Source organism: Perna viridis, chromosome 1 (genome assembly GCF_037379345.1).
Source record: "Perna viridis isolate PV_CMFRI_1.1 ecotype Kerala chromosome 1, ASM3737934v1, whole genome shotgun sequence".
NCBI classification, from domain to species: Eukaryota; Metazoa; Mollusca; class Bivalvia; order Mytilida; family Mytilidae; genus Perna; species Perna viridis.
The window spans coordinates 14,285,648-14,303,958 of record NC_142445.1 but is presented as its reverse complement, the minus strand read 5'-3'; the positions used below and the strand labels follow the sequence as shown (position 1 = coordinate 14,303,958).

The following is an 18,311-nucleotide window of genomic DNA, read 5'->3' as shown; positions in this document are numbered from 1 at the left end:
GCAGCATTATTTCAGCTATATTCAGACGATGAACATGAAATTGATGTTAAAGTGAACATGAAATGATGATGAAATGAAAAAGGGATGGGACACAAGGACAATGGGGTCGACAAATTTCGATTGCCACTGGAAATAGGGAGAGGTGGGTAGGGTCGGGCAATTTAGCCTCCTGTGGCGGGGCCCCATGGTTCCTACTCCGGGAGAATACCACAGTGGGGTTCTTTAACGTGCGATGAACGTGGCATCTTTCCCAACACGGTGCACCACTATGGTTTGCAGTCAGGTTTTCCATATTATAGCCTGACAACCCCAGCATGTAATACGCCAGGGGTACCCCATTCCACCACCTGGGGCACACATCACAGTTGCTCTGTGGGCAGAGCGCCTAGCCCCCGGCTAGGTTCCTGAGCACTATTTAGTCGCCTTTTACGTCAAGCTTAGCGCTGATGCAGGCCTATTCTTTTGACACCCGGACCTGCACGGGGCGATAAGAAAGGAGGAATGTATTCTCGTTAATGCAATAAATCGTTATTAGAAAGAACATTTGCACTGAACACTATTTAGTCGCTTTTTACGACAAGCTTAGCGCTGCTGCAGGCCTATTCTTTTACCACCCGGACCTGTACGGGGCGTTGGGGCGTTAAACCCCAACAATCAATCAATCAATCACTTCATAAGGTCTGCTTGCCTTCCCAGGTTAAATGCTTTATATCACCATCCTCTGAAATGCAGCATGTTCAAGTGAGTCAAAATCCGTGTTAATGACGACAGTCAATTATTAACCGAATGTAAACGAAGATTGAAAATTAAATTTTTGATAGAACATTATACTATTGTAGGATTGAGGACCCTTCTGGATTCCAGTTTGTACCTGTAGAGTTGTGAACCCCACTAGATCCCAGTTCATGCTTGTAAGATCATGGACCCTACTTGATTTCTGTTTGTTTTTGTAGGAGTCTCGACCCTATTCTAGCTTGCACTTATAGAATCCTGGACCCTACTGGACTCAAATTGTATTTGTAAAATTCTGGACCCTACTCGATTCCAGTTTGTACTTGTTAAATTCTGGATCCTACTGGACTCCAGTTTGTATTTGTAAGATTCTGGACCCTACTTGATTCCAGTTAATAATTTTAATATTCTGGTCCCCACTGGATTCTAGTCTGAACTTGAAGGCAAAATTGGACCCTAGTGGATTCTAGTCTGAATTTGAGGGTAAGATTCTGGACCCAATTTGATTCCAGTTAGTACTGTAGTAATATAAATCATAAAAACAAACTTTTTGACGATAAAGCTGATAGTTCTCCGGAATGTATTTACTGAAATGTTCTTTCTAATAACGATTTATTGCATTAACGAGAATACATTCCTCCTTTCTTATCGCCCCGTGCAGGTCCGGGTGTCAAAAGAATAGGCCTGCATCAGCGCTAAGCTTGACGTAAAAGGCGACTAAATAGTGCTCAGGAACCTAGCCGGGGGCTAGGCGCTCTGTTTACAGAGCAACTGGGATATGTGCCCCAGGTGGTGGAATGGGGTACTCCTGGCGTGTTACATGCTGGGGTTGTCAGGCTATACTACGGAAAACCTGACCGCAAACCATAGTGGTGCACCGTGTTGGGTAAGATGCCACGTTCCTCGCACGTTAAAGAACCCTGCTGTGGTATTCGATAGGAGTAGGAACCTTTGCGCTCCGCCACAGGTTCCTATTATCCTGGGATCCCATCTCTTGTTTCATTTCATCATCATTCATGTTTATTTTATCATCCCTTTCATGTTCATCGCCTGAATATAGCTGAAATATTGCTGTTCGGGCGTTAAATCACATCAATCAATCAATCAATCAATCAACCAATCAATCAATCATTTCTTATCATACGGTTGCACAAGTCAAGATTAAAAAAGGAGAATTGTTTTTGTTATAAAAAGTAAATACACTTCAAGTCACCTTTTTGTTTTTTTAGTCGTGTATTTTTTCCTGGTTAATAACAAAAACTTGATAGTTTTCGTATTATCAAGTATTTGACAAATAGATTTGAGAGAAGGAAAAGAAAAGGATACACGCTCACGGTAGCTAACAATATTTTTTAACATATTTAAAAATCGACAACTAAAGATATAAAGGTAAATTTGGAGTAAAATTACACATAATGACCTACAATGTAGTTTGATACTTAAAAATCTGATATAAAAATCCAAATTTGTGTACTTATCTTTCAAGGGGTGCAACAGTCGACATTATTTTTTAGCGTCCTTGACTCGACCTGCATATAAATGTAGGTTGCGCAGTAGTTTTGGAAATCCTGATTAAGTGGGAAAAGCATTTTGTTATGAGTGAACTGTAATTTCTTTCAATTTTCCTCATGGATTCGACAATGCTGATGTTTATCTTTTTTATACTTTTCTCCGTTGTGTTTTCTCAAACCGATTTATCGGCATCTCAGGTAAGTTTATATACACCTTTACTAGTGTAAAAAGTTGATTTATAGTGGGGAAGGTTGCAAGGTGTTCCCATTGAGATCTTTATAGCATGTTACATTTTATTATCTATTTTGTAAAATAATGCATTTAGTTAAATAGTCTTGCAAATTTGTTAAAATAAAAAGATAGCCGTTTTATTTATATCACACTTCATTGACTATCGTTATTGACTATTGTTAATCAAAATGTGCCTCCGTATTTACATTCCTATGTAAATGTGTCCTGCGTGTCAGTCAATTCATGTATAAATGGTTGTGATAGAATCTGGCACGCATTAATAATTCCGAAGACGTGTAAAACTGACTGTAACGTTTACTACAAGAGTAAAAGCGAGCTCTCTGAATATACATGTTCAAATATATATACTATTCAATTATATAAGACGCATCCTATTTCCCATTTCTTATTTGTGTACAGGTATTTTTGTCCTCTAGGTATTTCTTTTGACTTACTTATTACTTGTTACTTGTTGTTTTTCATAACATGTTCTTTTACTTCCCCATCTTGGTTGTGTTATTATAACCGTAAGTCATCTTGGTTGTGTTATACCCATAAGCCATTTTGGTTGTTTTATACCTGTACATGCATATAATTCAATTTATAGTTAACATGAACAATATTAATTCTTAAAGTCATTACACATTCCTCCCTTTCTCAAAAATAACAATTTAATCAATAATGTCTAAACACTGTCCTATCACATGGTTCTGGTCAATTTAATTCTTTGTGTGGATTGCAGCAGTGAACATTTTAGTACAAAATGTTCATTCAGTTTTTTACAGTTATTTGAGGTTATTAAAATTCATACTTAAATAGTGCCATTTTAATACCACAACCAAAATTTTTACTATTATTACATTATAAATTGCACTTAATGGAAGCAGGTGTATTAAGTTTCTTCAGCTCTGAAAGCAATACCATTGGCGGATTCAGGCTGGGGTGCGGCGAGCGTGTGCCCCCTTTAAATTTGCAAAGCATGAACTGTCTGGGGTAGATTTAGGCGATGTTAGGTAGAATTTTAATTTCTCGCCAATTTTACCACAAAAGATATCCACATTACACCCACTTTAGAAGAATATTTCAAAAATTTAACCTCAATTTTTTTTATGTATGTATCTCAACAAAAAGTGAAAACAAGCGAGTTACCATGACATAATTGTACTTGGCAGTAGACTAGATACAGAAAAAGGTCAACTGAATAAGCAATACTTTACTTAAATATCCCTTTTCATTTTAAGTCCTGAATGCGCTTTAGGTCATTGACAATGGGTTTTAAAATATTTTTCGGTTAACATAACCTTGGTTGTAACTTACCATTATAATATATGAATAACAGATAGGGCAAATGTAATCTTGCAGATCATTATACAGCCCTTGTCTTTACATTCCGGCAGTTGTTTATGTTTTTCATCTAGGTAGAATTGATTAATTTCGTATACAATTAGCTTTGTATCCTGTGATCAGAGCATTGGATCACACGCCCTTTATGCATTAAAGATAGTTATCATGCATATAGGTGGTAATCTTCATCGAATTGTGCGGAACATAATCACATTAAATCAATCATCAACCGGAATCTATATTTTTGTTTTTTTAAAAAAATGATAATAAATTATTTAAAGATTTACAACTTTGTTTTCCAATTGACTGTATTCACTTGAACACCCCAAACTGTAACCCACTTTGATCTTTTTTGTTTTTGTTTTATTCTTTCAATAGTTTATGCTCGTTTTGATCTCACTTACACATTTTGTCCCGTCATTTTATTCGAAATTGTTTATTATGTAATTAAGTCGCCGACCACGAAGTCAAGGGAAAACCTAACTACTATTCGTATGACTATTGTTATCATTTTTTTTTTATTCCGTCACATTTAATCCACTTCCTGATGTTTATCTCAGATTTGGATAGGAAATTATAACTCATGAACAATTTACAAAAAAAAAAAAATAATAATAATAATAAAAAAAAAATAATAAATAGATAAATATAAAAAAAATTAAACTGTAATGCGATAAGGTGTTGTATTTGCATTATTTCTTTTGGAAATTTTATATCATATTTGTTGAAACTGCTAATCAATAACTTGACTTTTATTTAATTTTAACTTATATAGAAAACCTTTCAATCGCTATTAGGTACTATATTCGTACGTGTATACAACGAACTTAATTTTGTTCGTTTATTATTTTTGGTAAATATTATACGCCTCCATCTTCAATTTCAATTTTTTTCAATTTTCAAGATTTTATTTAGAAAAGCTCAGGCACAGTGTGCAACATGAGCAAACAAACGTTACAACATACAACATATCAAACATACAAAGACAAAGACAAAGTGACATATTTATATGGAAGAAAAGAAACATAGCGGACAGGAGTAAATCACTTCTAGGCAAAAAGTTTTCCGGGTCCTTTCAAAAATAAAGATACATTTTTCAAAAGATTAGTGTGACACAAAGAGAACATACCCGCCATTTTGACAATACTACAGTTTTGCACATAATAATTTGGGATATATCTATTTCGTAATGTTATTATTTCTTGGTTGTTACAAACAAAATGTAGTGGTATTCGTCACCAACAACATCTAACGAACATTTTGTACATTTTCTATTTTCTTTATCTATGTGATACCAACGTCTAGTTTCAACAGGTATACGAAAATTACTAAGTCGAAACTTCGTAATGTGAATTCTATGTTTTTGTTCAAGTCTTAATAAGTATGGTTCTATGCAAAATTCTTGTTTAAATAAAGAGTAAAAATATCCTCTTGATGATACACTTATTTGTGAACGCCAATGTTGTATAAATTGATCTATCAAAATCTGTTTTATATGAAACTTGATCATTTTAACCTCAACTTGCATCTGGTATCCAAATATAAAGTTTAGTCCTGCATTGTCAAAAAAATAGATTCAATATTCTTAACAAACATAATCTGACTTTGACCTCTAATATACAAGTTATATAATAATCTATAAATCTTGGATGACAACTTTTCTGTGGACATCAATCTGCTCCAAAAACATAATGCTCTACATTTTATATTGATGTCCAGGGGGTATCTACCCGTCTCTCCATAAACCAAAAAATTTGGAGTAGATATTCTCACACCCAAAATTCTTTTCAAAAATTGTAAATGTACTTTTTCTATATTATCGTTCTTCCCAGTCCCCCAAATTTCACTTCCGTAAAGTAAAATAGGGGCTACTAAAGAGTCAAAAATTTTTAACTGTAAATCCATTGGCAAATTAAGATTTCTGATCTTATAATAGACTGCATATAAAGCCTTTTGAGCTTGCTCTACTAACTTCTTTTTGGTGTGAACGAAATTACAATTATATTGAAATAAAATTCCCAAGTAGGAGTAGCAGTCTGTATATTCTAGATCATGACCGTCAAACAATAATGGTGCTGCAGGACGAGACTTTCTCTTAGAAAAAATAACAACTTTTGTTTTACTTTGGTTAACTTCGAGTTTCCATAGTTTACAATACTCATTGAACACATTTAAAACTTTTTGCATGCCATCATACGTTTCTGAAAACAGTAATGTATCGTCAGCGTATAACAAAAGAAACATCTTCATAAACTCATCTATATGCTGGGCCAAAAGATCATCTATAGTTTGTAAAGATGAAACATCATGATTATCAAAAAAGCTTTCCAAATCATTCAGGAAAATTGAAAAAAGAAAGGGAGACAAATTTTCTCCTTGGCGAACGCCTATAGAACAATTAAAGAAATCAGAGCATTCGCCATCTTTTCTAACACGATTTTACGTTTTGGTACATATTTTTTATAACAGAGAAACACTTTCCATTTATACCAGACCTTAACATTTTTGTCCACAATCCACTTCTGCTGACTTTATCAAAAGCTTTGCTAAAATCGACAAATGTACAAAACAGCTTCTTTTTATGTAAAAAATAAAGTTCTATAAATGAGTTTAAAATGAAAATATTATCTAAAGTCGAATGGTTCCTCCGAAAACCGGCTTGTACTGGTGAAATCAGCTTAATTTCATCTGCAAATGAGGTAAGTCTATTATTCAAAATGCTCGTAAAAACTTTACTAAAATAGCTTAATAAACGTATCGGTCTATAGTTCGACGGATCTTGTACATCACCCTTATTCTTATAAATAGGTTGTATCATGCCTAAAGTCCAACTTTCTGGAACTATACCGGTATCAAAAATAACGTTAAAGATTTTTACGCATGTGGGAAGCAATATATGAAAGGTACTTTTTAAGTACTCATTCCTGATACAATCGATTCCCATAGCCTTGTTATTAGGCAAATTCTTAATGACCTTTTCTTTCTCCGACGCATCAATAGGACAGTTAAGTATGCGGTCAGCAAGATCGCGTTCGCGGAATTCATCGTTATCTGGATCTAGATCATTATCAACTTCGTCTTCTGACGAGTTGATATTTTTAAAATAATCGTATAGTTCATCTAGCGGAACTTTCACATCCGATTTACTAGCATTAGTGCATCGCTTAAGTATTTCCCAAAATTTCTTCGGATTATTCTTCGAGGCTTCTCTTATATCTGCGGATAACTTCGAACGAAAGCTTGAATATATCTTAGTTGTCTATATAAACGTAAAACATTAGAATTTTAGTATGTAACTAATTACGAATACTTTCCATTTTACGACGGTTTTGTTTCGTGGAATATTTGTCATTCTTTTATTCATCAATTCTTTCTCTTGAATTTTATCTCGTTTCAACAATTTTGCGTATCGACATTAATGATTTGTTTTATATTTGACACATTAATACATATAACGAATTCACTAATTTACGGATTTGCTGCGAATTTCAATTTTTATGATATTAAAATTGAACAGTCAAAAACGCCGTAACTCAAAATGGATATTTGTTAAGATCCAGCTTTTCTGTTATGGAATATACAGAGAGAAATTTTTGTTGAAGGAATACAGTAAACCCTGGTCTTTTGTTATTTATTGTAAATTTTTATTGGCTATCAGGAGTTTTTGAATCCTACTATTGTTTACTATTGGCTATCGGGAAATTTCAGAATATATAAATACAGAGATTCTCAGTGTAATGCAAATAACTAGCATAGTACTTCTTAGAAGCTGCCATACCAAGAAGTACGCTTTTTAAATTTGAACGTACCAAAACAGTGCACGTTGAAAGGTTAAAATCAGTTCTATAGATCAAATAATTTAAGTTATAATAGGAAAATATAATAAAAAGTGTTAAATTCATCAAAATTTTATGTATTTTAGCTTAATATTGTATGCAGATTTCAAAATTTTGGATCCTAGGACTAGTCGGGGAACGTGAGGGGACTTATGTGACTTGCTTGCAAGCACAACTTAAAACTTATTATGATGTTTTCCGTTAATTAAGGAACTGTACATTTATATGTATCACAAAAATCAGCCGAACTTTTCACTAGAATTATCAAAGCTTGGTTAAGTGCATATTTTAAAATATCCATGAAGGCTGCCATTCAAAGTAAGGTGCCCCAACAAAGAAAATGTTGAATTCATCGAAATTTTATTTTATTTTAGCTTGATATTATATGCAGATTTCAAAATTTTGGTTTATGAGACTATTTGGGGAACGTGAGGGGACTTTTGTGACTTGCTTGCAAGCACAACTTAAAACTTGTTATTATTTTAATTCTCCTGTCATAAAAAATGTTGGAAGTGTCCGCCCTTTTTCTCAAAAGTGGCTGGTCTGATTGAGATGATTTTTTTCAAGATGTTAGAACTGTCGCAGTAAATCAAGTCCACAATTATTATATAATGGCAATATAACTGCTGAGTCCATATAATAACAAATATATTTATTTATCTGAAAGAAATAATGATGAACGGCGACATTAATCGACCGAATAAATTTGTGGACTAAATTATGTTTGTACAATAGAAAGTTTATATATCCCTAACAGTGAAATTGACATGCTGTGCTCGTGCAATTATCGCCCGAAACAATCGTCATAGGCATATCTATTATATGTCGTCATGCAGTGTCCTTTGTCATATATGAAAGTACGTCATGATGAATGAAATGACGAAATGAATTGAAGATTAATTTTGAAATGAAACTCAAATTCCAATTAGTATTTTGATATAAATAATCAAAGTAATCAATGCGGTGACACACACCCCCTCCATATGAAAAAGGGTTCGTCCCGAAATTGGAACATCATATATCTCGATAACCGCTGATCAGAATTTGACGAAACTTGGTGTATAAATTAAGCTGAATAGTCCAAACAAAATCACGAAAGAAAATCTCAAAATGGCTGCCAACGCGGTCGAAAATTACAATTTGTCAGATTTTGATGAAAATTGATATGTAGGTTCTTTGAGTCGTCCTGATCAATAATATGCGGCTGAATTGGCAATTTGAGCTACGTGGGGGACGCCATTTTCAAAATGGCCGCCACTGCGCGCGAAAAATTCAAAGTTGGTCCGATTTTGATGAAAATTGATATATAGGTTCTTTAAGTCGTCCCGTCTAAGAATCTGCGGATCAATTGGCAATTTGAGTTAGGTATCGGCTACCATTTTTAGCTCACCTGGCCAAAGGCCATGTGAGCTTTTGCCATCACTTGGCGTCCGTCGTCCGTCCGTCCGTCGTCCGTCGTCCGTCCGTAAACATTTACATTTCAATCTTCTTCTCTGAAACCACAGGGCCAAATAAAACCAAACTTGACACAAATGTTCACTGGTATGAGGGGATGAAAGTTTGTGATTTTGGTGCCGATCGGAAATTCAAGATGGCCGCCACCGAGGATCTTAGTTTAACATTGGACCCTATGGGAGAAACATGTAAACATCTTCTTCTCGGAAACCACTTGACCAAATTAAACAAAACTTGACACAAATGTTCACTGATATGAGCGAATGAAAGTTTGTGATTTTGGTGCCAATCGGAAATTCAAAATGGCCGCCACCGAGGATCTTACTTTAACATTGGACCCTATGGGAAAAACATGTAAACATCTTCTTCTCGGAAACCACTTGACCAAATTAAACAAAACTTGACACTATTAAATGTTCACTGATATGAGAGGATGAAAGTTTGTGATTTTGGTGGCGATCAGAAATTCAAGATGGCCGCCACCGAGGATCTTAGTTTAACATTGGACCCTATGGGAAAAACATGTAAAAATCTTCTTCTCGGAAACCGCTTGACCAAATTAAACAAAACTTGACACAAATGTTCACTTTTATGAAGGGGTGTAAGTTTGTGATTTTGGTGCCAATCGGAAATTCAAAATGGCCGCCACCGAGGATCTTACTTTAACATTGGACCCTATGAGAAAAACATGTAAAAATCTTTTTCTCGGAAACCGCTTGACCAAATGAAACAAAACTGGAAACAAATGATCGTTGGCATGAGGAGATGAAAGCTTGTGACTCTTTTGCCATTTCAAAATGGCTGCCACTGTGGATCTTAACTTAACCAAAGTTTCCGCTCGAGAAAATATACATCTAGAGGTCGCCACATGATCTTCAACAAGTGGGAAATTTCCTCCATGTAGCAAGCTCTAAATTGCCCCAATAAAAACAAAGTGGATAAATCCCGAAATCCCGAACAACAAAGGAACTTAAAAACTGCTAAAATCCCGATTCCCGGTGGATTTATTTCCCGAAATCCCGGGCTTAATTCTCAGAAATCCCGAAATCCTGAGCTTAAAAACCTCTGATCCCAGCATCCCGAAAAAGGTCCGGCCCTTCCTCAATACTATATCAGTTTATCATTTATGGTAAGAAACTAAAATGTTTTAAAAAAAGACAACTACATGCCAGTGACTATATTTCCTGCCTTGGGACAGGCGCAAACAATATGCAGCGGGGTTAAACTAGTTTTGTTGGATCCAAACCCTTCCCCTCTATACGGTCAAAGGCTAAAATAAATACAAAGTTAGACACACAGTAAAAATCAACCTGAAATACATCCAATTCATTAGAAAAGTACCTCAACAATTATTAACAATAACATAGAAGACAAACAAATGAGGTATAAACAATGAATGCTCGCAGTTACTGAAAGCAAGCTCAGGACACAAATAAGGATGACAAATCTTCAAGCCTCCCAACACAAAAAATATCAGTTACAAAACTTCCAAAGGATTTAGAACTGCAACATCATAGACTATGTTGGTCTAGCAAGAAGTTGTGCAATGACTAAAATGCTAAAATATGAATGATTAAGTTATAATGTAATGATCTAATAAGAGTATCAATATTTTTTCCTACAAAGACAAGATTTAATGATCTGACAACAATGTCGAATTTATATCCTTTATGAATCAGTCTATTTAAATAATTCTTAAGATTTGATGGACATTGTTTGCATTTATGTGCCTTGTAAACTATATTTCCATACAAAACTGGATGTGAAATGCCTAGTTTAATAAGATTAGTTTTTTAGCAAAGTAATCATGTTGGAGGCTAAGAAACGCTGTGTTTTGCAGAAATTTCATGGATTCCGCAAAACAATGGCAATTTCTGCATTTTTAAAGGCCTGGTTCCGGATTTTAGTATGTTGGGGTTGCAAACTATGCATTATGTCCCCTTTCCAACCTGTCCCATGCAATAATTCCTGTTTACCAATGCTTTAAATTGCAAGAAAATCTTCATCTAAGGAAAATTCCTTGTAAATTTACGCAAAATTATATGAAATATTTAGCAAGTAATTAAACCAGGTGAGCGATACAGGCTCACGTGAGCCTCTGGTTAAAATGGCCGTCACCGCGATAAAAAAATTCAAAGTTGTTCGAGTTCGATGAAATTTGATATCCAAGTTCTTTACGCTGCTTCGATTAATTATAAGCAGTTCCATTGACAATATGTTTCTCAAAAGACTGATCAGGAAACGGGAGGCGACGTCTACACGTTTCGTGGAAACGTAAATTTTAATTATTGTTATTATTATTGTTATTTTAATTCTCTTGTCATAAAAATTGTTGAAAGTGTCCGCCCTTTTTCTCTAAAGTGGCTGGTCCGGTTGATATGAAACTTTTAAAGAGGTTAGAATTACTCTATGAAGGATGCAGAACTTCAAAAAAATTTCCAGCTGCCGCCATTTTTTCAAAATGGCCGCCGGACTGTACGTACCCATTTTTTACGCCGGAAATTCGATTTATTATAAGCAGTTCCATAGACAATATGTTTCTCCAAACACAGATCAGGAAACGGGAGGCTACTTCTACACGTTTCTTGGAAACGTAAATTTTAATTTAAATCACCATACGGTTGTTTTTCTCCAGAGTTGGTGTTCATATATTACAAATTGTTATCATGCTCCTTGGCAAATTAGACGCGAACAGAAGATTGTTTACTTTCTCTTTTATAGGAAAAACCGGTAATTAAAAAATCCAGATGTCGTCCACTTAGTATTTTGCGAATGATTATTTACATCAGCTTCATGCTGGGATTCGAATGCAACTTTTAATACTTTTTAACACCGGGGTTATCCAACTATCGATATTTTAAGTTTCCGCAAAAGTCAAAATCTATGGCGTTATTTGTGAAAATACGTTTAGTCATTTTTTCAGGAATGTAAATATTTTTTTCCTTGAATTTTGGTAAATGCTTCTTTATTCATCATCTATACATAAGCATATTTACTCCTTAAAAAATGTTTTTGCAACTATATTTTGCAAACGATGATTCAAAGTGAAAACATAAAATTCAAAAATAAACTTACACGTGTAGCTAAACAGGAACAGTGTTTGTTTGGAAATGCATAAAAAAAAAACGAAGACTGGTTATGTGATCTACAACGGTTTCTGAACAAGAAATAAAAACTTAATTCGATTGGTTTTTGAAATTCATTAAGTCTGATACTTAAACATATTAATAAGAAATATGCTAGATTTTCGAATTCCCGGAACCTCAAAGGCAAATGCGTCATGATCTAAAGTAATGTGCATGTGTAAGGAATTTCTTTGCACATCTAAGAAAGTTACATGCAAAGACTGAAATAATTATGCCCCGTACAGGTCCGGGTGTCAAAAGAATAGGCCTGCAGCAGCGCTAAGCTTGTCGCAAAAGGCAACTAAATAGTGCTCAGAAACCGGGCCGGGGCTAGGCGCTCTGCCCACAGAGCAACTGGGATGTGTGCCCCAGGTGGTGGAATGGGGTACCCCTGGCGTGTTACATGCTGGGGTTGTCAGGCTATAACACGGAAAACCTGACCGCAAACCATAGTGGTGCAACGTGTTGGGAAAGATGCCACGTTCCTCGCACGTTAAAGAACCCTGATGTGGTATTCGATAGGAGTAGGAACCTTTGCGCTCCGCAACAGGAGGCTAAATTGCCCGACCTTACCCATCCCTCTTTTTTTTTCTAGTGGCAATCAAAATTTGTCGCCCTGTTGTCCTTGTATCCCATTCCTCTTCATTTCATCATAATCATCATTGCATATTCATTTTATCATCCATTTCATGTTCATCGCTTGAATATAGCTGAAATATGGCGTTAAACCCCAACAATCAATCAATCTCAAAAAAAGGAAATAAATTATCATTTTTTTTTTCACATTGCACATGTTCAAAATTCTATAACAGTAGTACCAAGCAATATAAATTGGTTTTAACGATATACCCTAGCCGACCATAGTTAATCTAAAATGCTTAACAATTTTCATAAAATTACAACGTACAAACATAACTTTCTGTATTTGATCACTTTGTTCAAGGATATAAACTAATTACTGTAGCTGCCAGGCGCGTAGCTGCCGTTAGGCAAAAAAGCTTTTGCCTACACTCAATTTTGCCAATTTTTTTTTTGAGATAAAATACATCCAGGAGAGGCATAAATGATGCTCTAAAACGCTCCGCAGAGCTTCTCCGTGGACCCCCTGCCGTAATTTTGCCTACACTTCAATTTGGCCTCAGCTACGCGCCTGGTTGCAGTAGCCGTACGAGTACATATAGTTCAACTGTGATAGCACGGTTTCCCGATACTCTCGAATGACCTGAATTCATGAAGTTGATGAGTGTGTTCAGAAATGTCGATAAAAACGGTATTACACAGTAGCACTTCAGTTTGTCTAGTACGATTTTGAAAAAAAAATACATGTATAAATAGATGCATTTACCTGAATTCGCATATAAAACAAAAATCATTGTAGGAACAGTAATTGTTTAACGAAAATTAAATTCTTTTTATTTTTGAAAATTGAAAATATCAACTGGTAGAAGTCACCTTCGTCCCCTTTGTATCAGCATTTTCTTTCAAACAGTAAATTATTGAATTTTTAAAGCCTTGAATGTAATTGACTTCCGCCCGAATTTAAACTATTGTTAATGTATGTCCAGAATCTTAAAGTTTCTTAGTTTTAGAATAAGATTCAGATTACTGTTACAGTTGGTCTATTCAAATTAATAAAAATGTTTCTTTATTAAAATATTTAAGATTCTAGAAAGTTCCCTCGATTGTTCAAAAGTAAATTATTGATATTTCAAATTCTCTAATTTTACGTTCCCAATATGGTTTTAGCGCTTGCAAACAATTTTGAATGGATACATGCTCTGTTAAAGTATTAAAGTATAGTTCACAAAAGAACCATGCAAAAGTATAGAGAAAAAATGACAATTCATACACACTTTGTTCAAAAATATTTTGGCGGGACACCTTTAAAACGGACTAATAGACAATGTTTTCAACAATTATATCATATCAGTGAAAATGAGTTTGACAGGACCATACGCATTTTCTAGGGTAGTATTTTTTCGTTGTAAATGTTTTATTTGAAAAGTCAGATCAACACACAAAAAATAGAGAATTTTAAGTTAATTACATATAGACATCAAATACCATTTCAGACGAATCCTAGAATTTATTATATGCATATTAAGTCTGATATCAAGTTCAGATTTGCTACAACTTTAGTCACCAGCAAAGTTGCTAATAGTGCAAAGACACCAGTAGAGGCTCATTTCCAAGTCACATTACCAGATGCTGCCTTCATTACAGCTTTCGCCATGTAAGGTTCATGATACTGTGTATTTATTTAGTTGAAACATATTTATTAAGGAATTTGCATATTTTAACATCAAGTCTGAAGAAAAGAATGAAATGAACTGTAGCCAATTAATTACAGGATTCAGAAACAATATTTTAAGTCTTATATCAATCAATCTCTGGAGAAGCTGTAGCAACCTTTAATAAAAACCTAGTTTGCGAGATGAGCACACTACTATTAGTCCACTGAGGCGGTCAGTTTTCTGAAGAAAACGTCGATTGCTTTACCGGTATAACCGATCGACGAACACACCTACTCGATGATCTTATGTTCTGATGGTCTCCTATCGGTATAAGTATTGCATAATAAAGTAATAGTACTTTTTACACCTATGCCATCGACCATTAAATACTGCTTAATAGCGGTTTCTCCTTATTTCAATTTCAAGAATATTAAAAACATAAAGACAGATATCAGCTATCTCTATTGCAGAGTGAACTTAAAGCTTACTGTTATTGCTTATTTCAGGGAAATCGACGGAAAAATATTTCCCGGAGAGGTTAATGAAAAAGCCAAAGCTAAAGAAAAGTACGACAAAGCCAAGAAAAAAGGACAAAGCGCTGGGCACGTAGCTCAAAAGTATGTATTTTATGTCCGACATAGACCAATATTTTAGTTACCTTCTCTTTCTAGTTCTGGTATCTGCGTAATCAAATGCCCGTTTAGACTAATTATTTCTTTTGATATTCTGTTAGGTTTTCGAGTAGAAAGCAGGCATGAATCAGGTTTGAAAAAATGACAACAGTTTGTGTATCATATTCTTTGTCACATTGTATCGCAATTTGAATTCAAAGGACATACACCAGTACGATAAGAACAGGACACGCCGATAGGATCATGAATTCAAACCACGATGTTTTTACCATAGCAATTATAATATATACAACACAATCATTTCAACCAAATTTAAACTTTCATTTTCTTTTTGCATGAAGTAATTATTCAGTGTACACTTAACACAAATCAATCTGTCTTAACTGAAGCCTGAACTAATGGAAACATCCGCAATGTAGTCTTTTCATCATATAATTTGTGATAATGAACAAATGAAATATTTTGAACCGTAAACTCCTTAGCCGAAATGTACAAAATTAATTCTGTGTATATGATATAACATTAATATACATAATTTTACTAAAACATAAGATAAAAAAATATATGTAAACACGTAAGAAAAATTAAAGACTTTTGCTAGCTCTCTATTATAATGTGACGCACGTTAGTTATACGGGACAGAAAGTAACGTAACGTAAAAATGAATGTTGACAACTTATTTGAGGAAAGTTTTTTATACCCACTGCAAACAAAGCTGTGGGTATATACGTTTCATTCTGTCTGTCTCTCTGTTCGTCTGTCCAAACTACTTTTTAAGCAGCTTGTACCATTGTTATGAAACTTTGTCGGATGTAATATAACCTCATGGAGATGTGCATACTGTCATAAATTTAATATGTTTGAACAAAAATCGTAGAAATAATGGCTGTTGAACAATCAATAGTACTGATTGCTGTTTGGAGTTGGGTGCTTCAGAATTGGCAGCATATTGTTTGTCGAAAGTCTATCCACAAAAATATTGTGTCCAATATGAATCGTATTTTTAACATTGGTACCTAAATGTAGTGTTCAACAGGCTGCGGGGTATGAGTCCCGTTAGGGGCAACGCCTAGTCTTTATTAGTTTTTTCCAATAAAAAAAGTCATTAAGATTGTAGCACACTTTCTGATGATAAATTTATAGGTTCACATATTTCTAAAACTGAGTGCAAGACCGTATTAAATACCCAAAATATTGGGTTTTTTTTCAATGATGGTAATAGTTTGTGACGTTGCCTCTATATGGATACTCTGGAAGTCTTCCTGCTCAACAGATTCTAATTCTTTCTGCTTTGTTTTTCCTCAATTAATTCTTATTCTGGAAATAATTCCGGTCGCTTATAGTCCAGTTACAGAATCAAAGTTACAATAAGTTCTTGTGTTGAACTTTCAGACCAAGACATACGAATCGATTTAGCGTTGATGTCAACATTGCTGCTCAGAGTAAAGTGACCTTTAACCTTACATACCAGGAACTACTGGAGAGAGTTTATGGAGAGTATGAACACATAATTTATGTTGACCCCGGTCAGATTGTGGAAGATTTCCAGATAGATGTCGCTATACTAGAAAACAAGAAACTAACAAAAGTATCAGTGCCGCCGTTAAGAAATGACGTAATATCAGATCGAAGCATTGAAGGTATTTTTTACTGTATAAATAATGTTAGAAATCATAGAGTATTATAGGGTTATTAAATGGTTATTTTATGATCCCTTTATTAACTGATGACTTAAAATAACAGGAGTTATCTGTACAAACCGTTAAATACAGCTCAGTATGACATATTTCCTAGTGATGCAAATTTATAGTCAGTTTTGGCAAACAAAATTCTATAGTCTGTTTCAAACAAAATGGCGGACAAGTTTAACTTTTATACAGGGCCAGAATTAATACAGGGCAATTGCCCTGTAAAAGTTATGGTTGCTAAAACCTCCTGTTGTATTAAAGGAGCAATTTACATTGTATTTTAAGTCATCAGTTAATAATACCCTTTATCTCTCTTTACACGGATTTATCAACTGTATAATCATATTACTTTTTGAAATGGTGTTTTCTGTCACGATAAAATCTTAAATTTTTAATGTAGACGACCCATAAAAATCGATATTGATGTGTTAACTTTATAATCTAGTTTACCAAAAGTTGTACCCGTGTGTTTATTCATTGCCTACCAAATATTTTGTTTCATATATCACGTTTATATATATCCATACCATCAGAAAAACATATCAAGGGCGTGACGACAATATCTTGCTTAATTTGTAGAAGGTAAAAATGCCCTTGCTGTGGTTGAGCAACCAACGGAGCTGTCTGCAACAGTCCACTACTCTCCGACTATAGAGGACCAAAGGCGGGCATCAGAACAAGGCCTCTCTGGTCTCTTCGTTGTTGAATACGATTTAGAGCGAGAATTAAGTCCGGGAGAAATCTTAGTATGTTTCATTTGCTATTTTCATATCGAAAAAGATAAACATTGATATTATTCCAAATAAGATCAGAAAAATTTGTGATGCTCATTGAATCTACGTACATCTTTATTTTGAACCTGACAAAAATTATATGGTTTGACTGTTATTCAGAAAACTTGTTACAAATATTCTCAACACATCCGTAATTACCCTTTTAAGTTATCCCTCCTTGGAGATATTTTACGTCGTATAATCGCCCATTCGCCAATCGATACAAGTCTCCAACGACAACAATTTAAATTCAAGAAATATTATGTTTTTAGCATTTAAAAAAAACAAAACAAAACAAAACGATACACAATTTTTTGTCGATTTCAATCAAATGTTACCCGCTGTCCTTCTCCCATAAAAAATATTGCCGATCTCTCACTACTTTATATTTCGAAAACTAAAGATGGTGCAATCATAAATACCTTACATGAAGATAACGTAGTTCATAATTGTCACTAATGTGCAATGTCCACACTACATATAATTGACTAGTCGAATGTAAGTTATCAGGTACAGAAATGAGTAAAATTTAAGTTTAAAACCGTTTCATTTTCTTATTTCGGTTTTCCAGTTAAATTATGATAATTAATATGACCATTTTTACTGTTAGAAAAGATGTGTTTTTATTTAATCTTGGATACAAAATTTTCCTATAATTACATAATCAATAAGCAAGGTCATGAACTTAAAACCCGGACTATTTTTACCAATGAAATAATCGTGTCTGGGAAAGGCGTGTATATTTGAAT

The 18,311-nt window shown here is 34.3% G+C and overlaps 1 protein-coding gene across 2 annotated transcripts in view; it reads left to right on the top strand.

The window, feature by feature from the left end:
• Nucleotides 1-2,226: 2,226 nt before the first annotated feature.
• Nucleotides 2,227-18,311, top strand: part of LOC148627372 (inter-alpha-trypsin inhibitor heavy chain H3-like) — a 33,598-nt gene continuing 17,513 nt past the window's right edge. For both annotated transcript variants that reach the window (XM_088571918.1, XM_088571907.1), the window contains exons 1-5: nt 2,227-2,441; nt 14,308-14,468; nt 14,976-15,086; nt 16,494-16,741; nt 17,369-17,535. In XM_088571918.1, the coding sequence (XP_088428044.1) occupies nt 2,361-2,441; nt 14,308-14,468; nt 14,976-15,086; nt 16,494-16,741; nt 17,369-17,535 (768 nt within the window). In that variant the 5' untranslated portion in view covers nt 2,227-2,360. The remainder of the gene's footprint in view (nt 2,442-14,307; nt 14,469-14,975; nt 15,087-16,493; nt 16,742-17,368; nt 17,536-18,311) is intronic.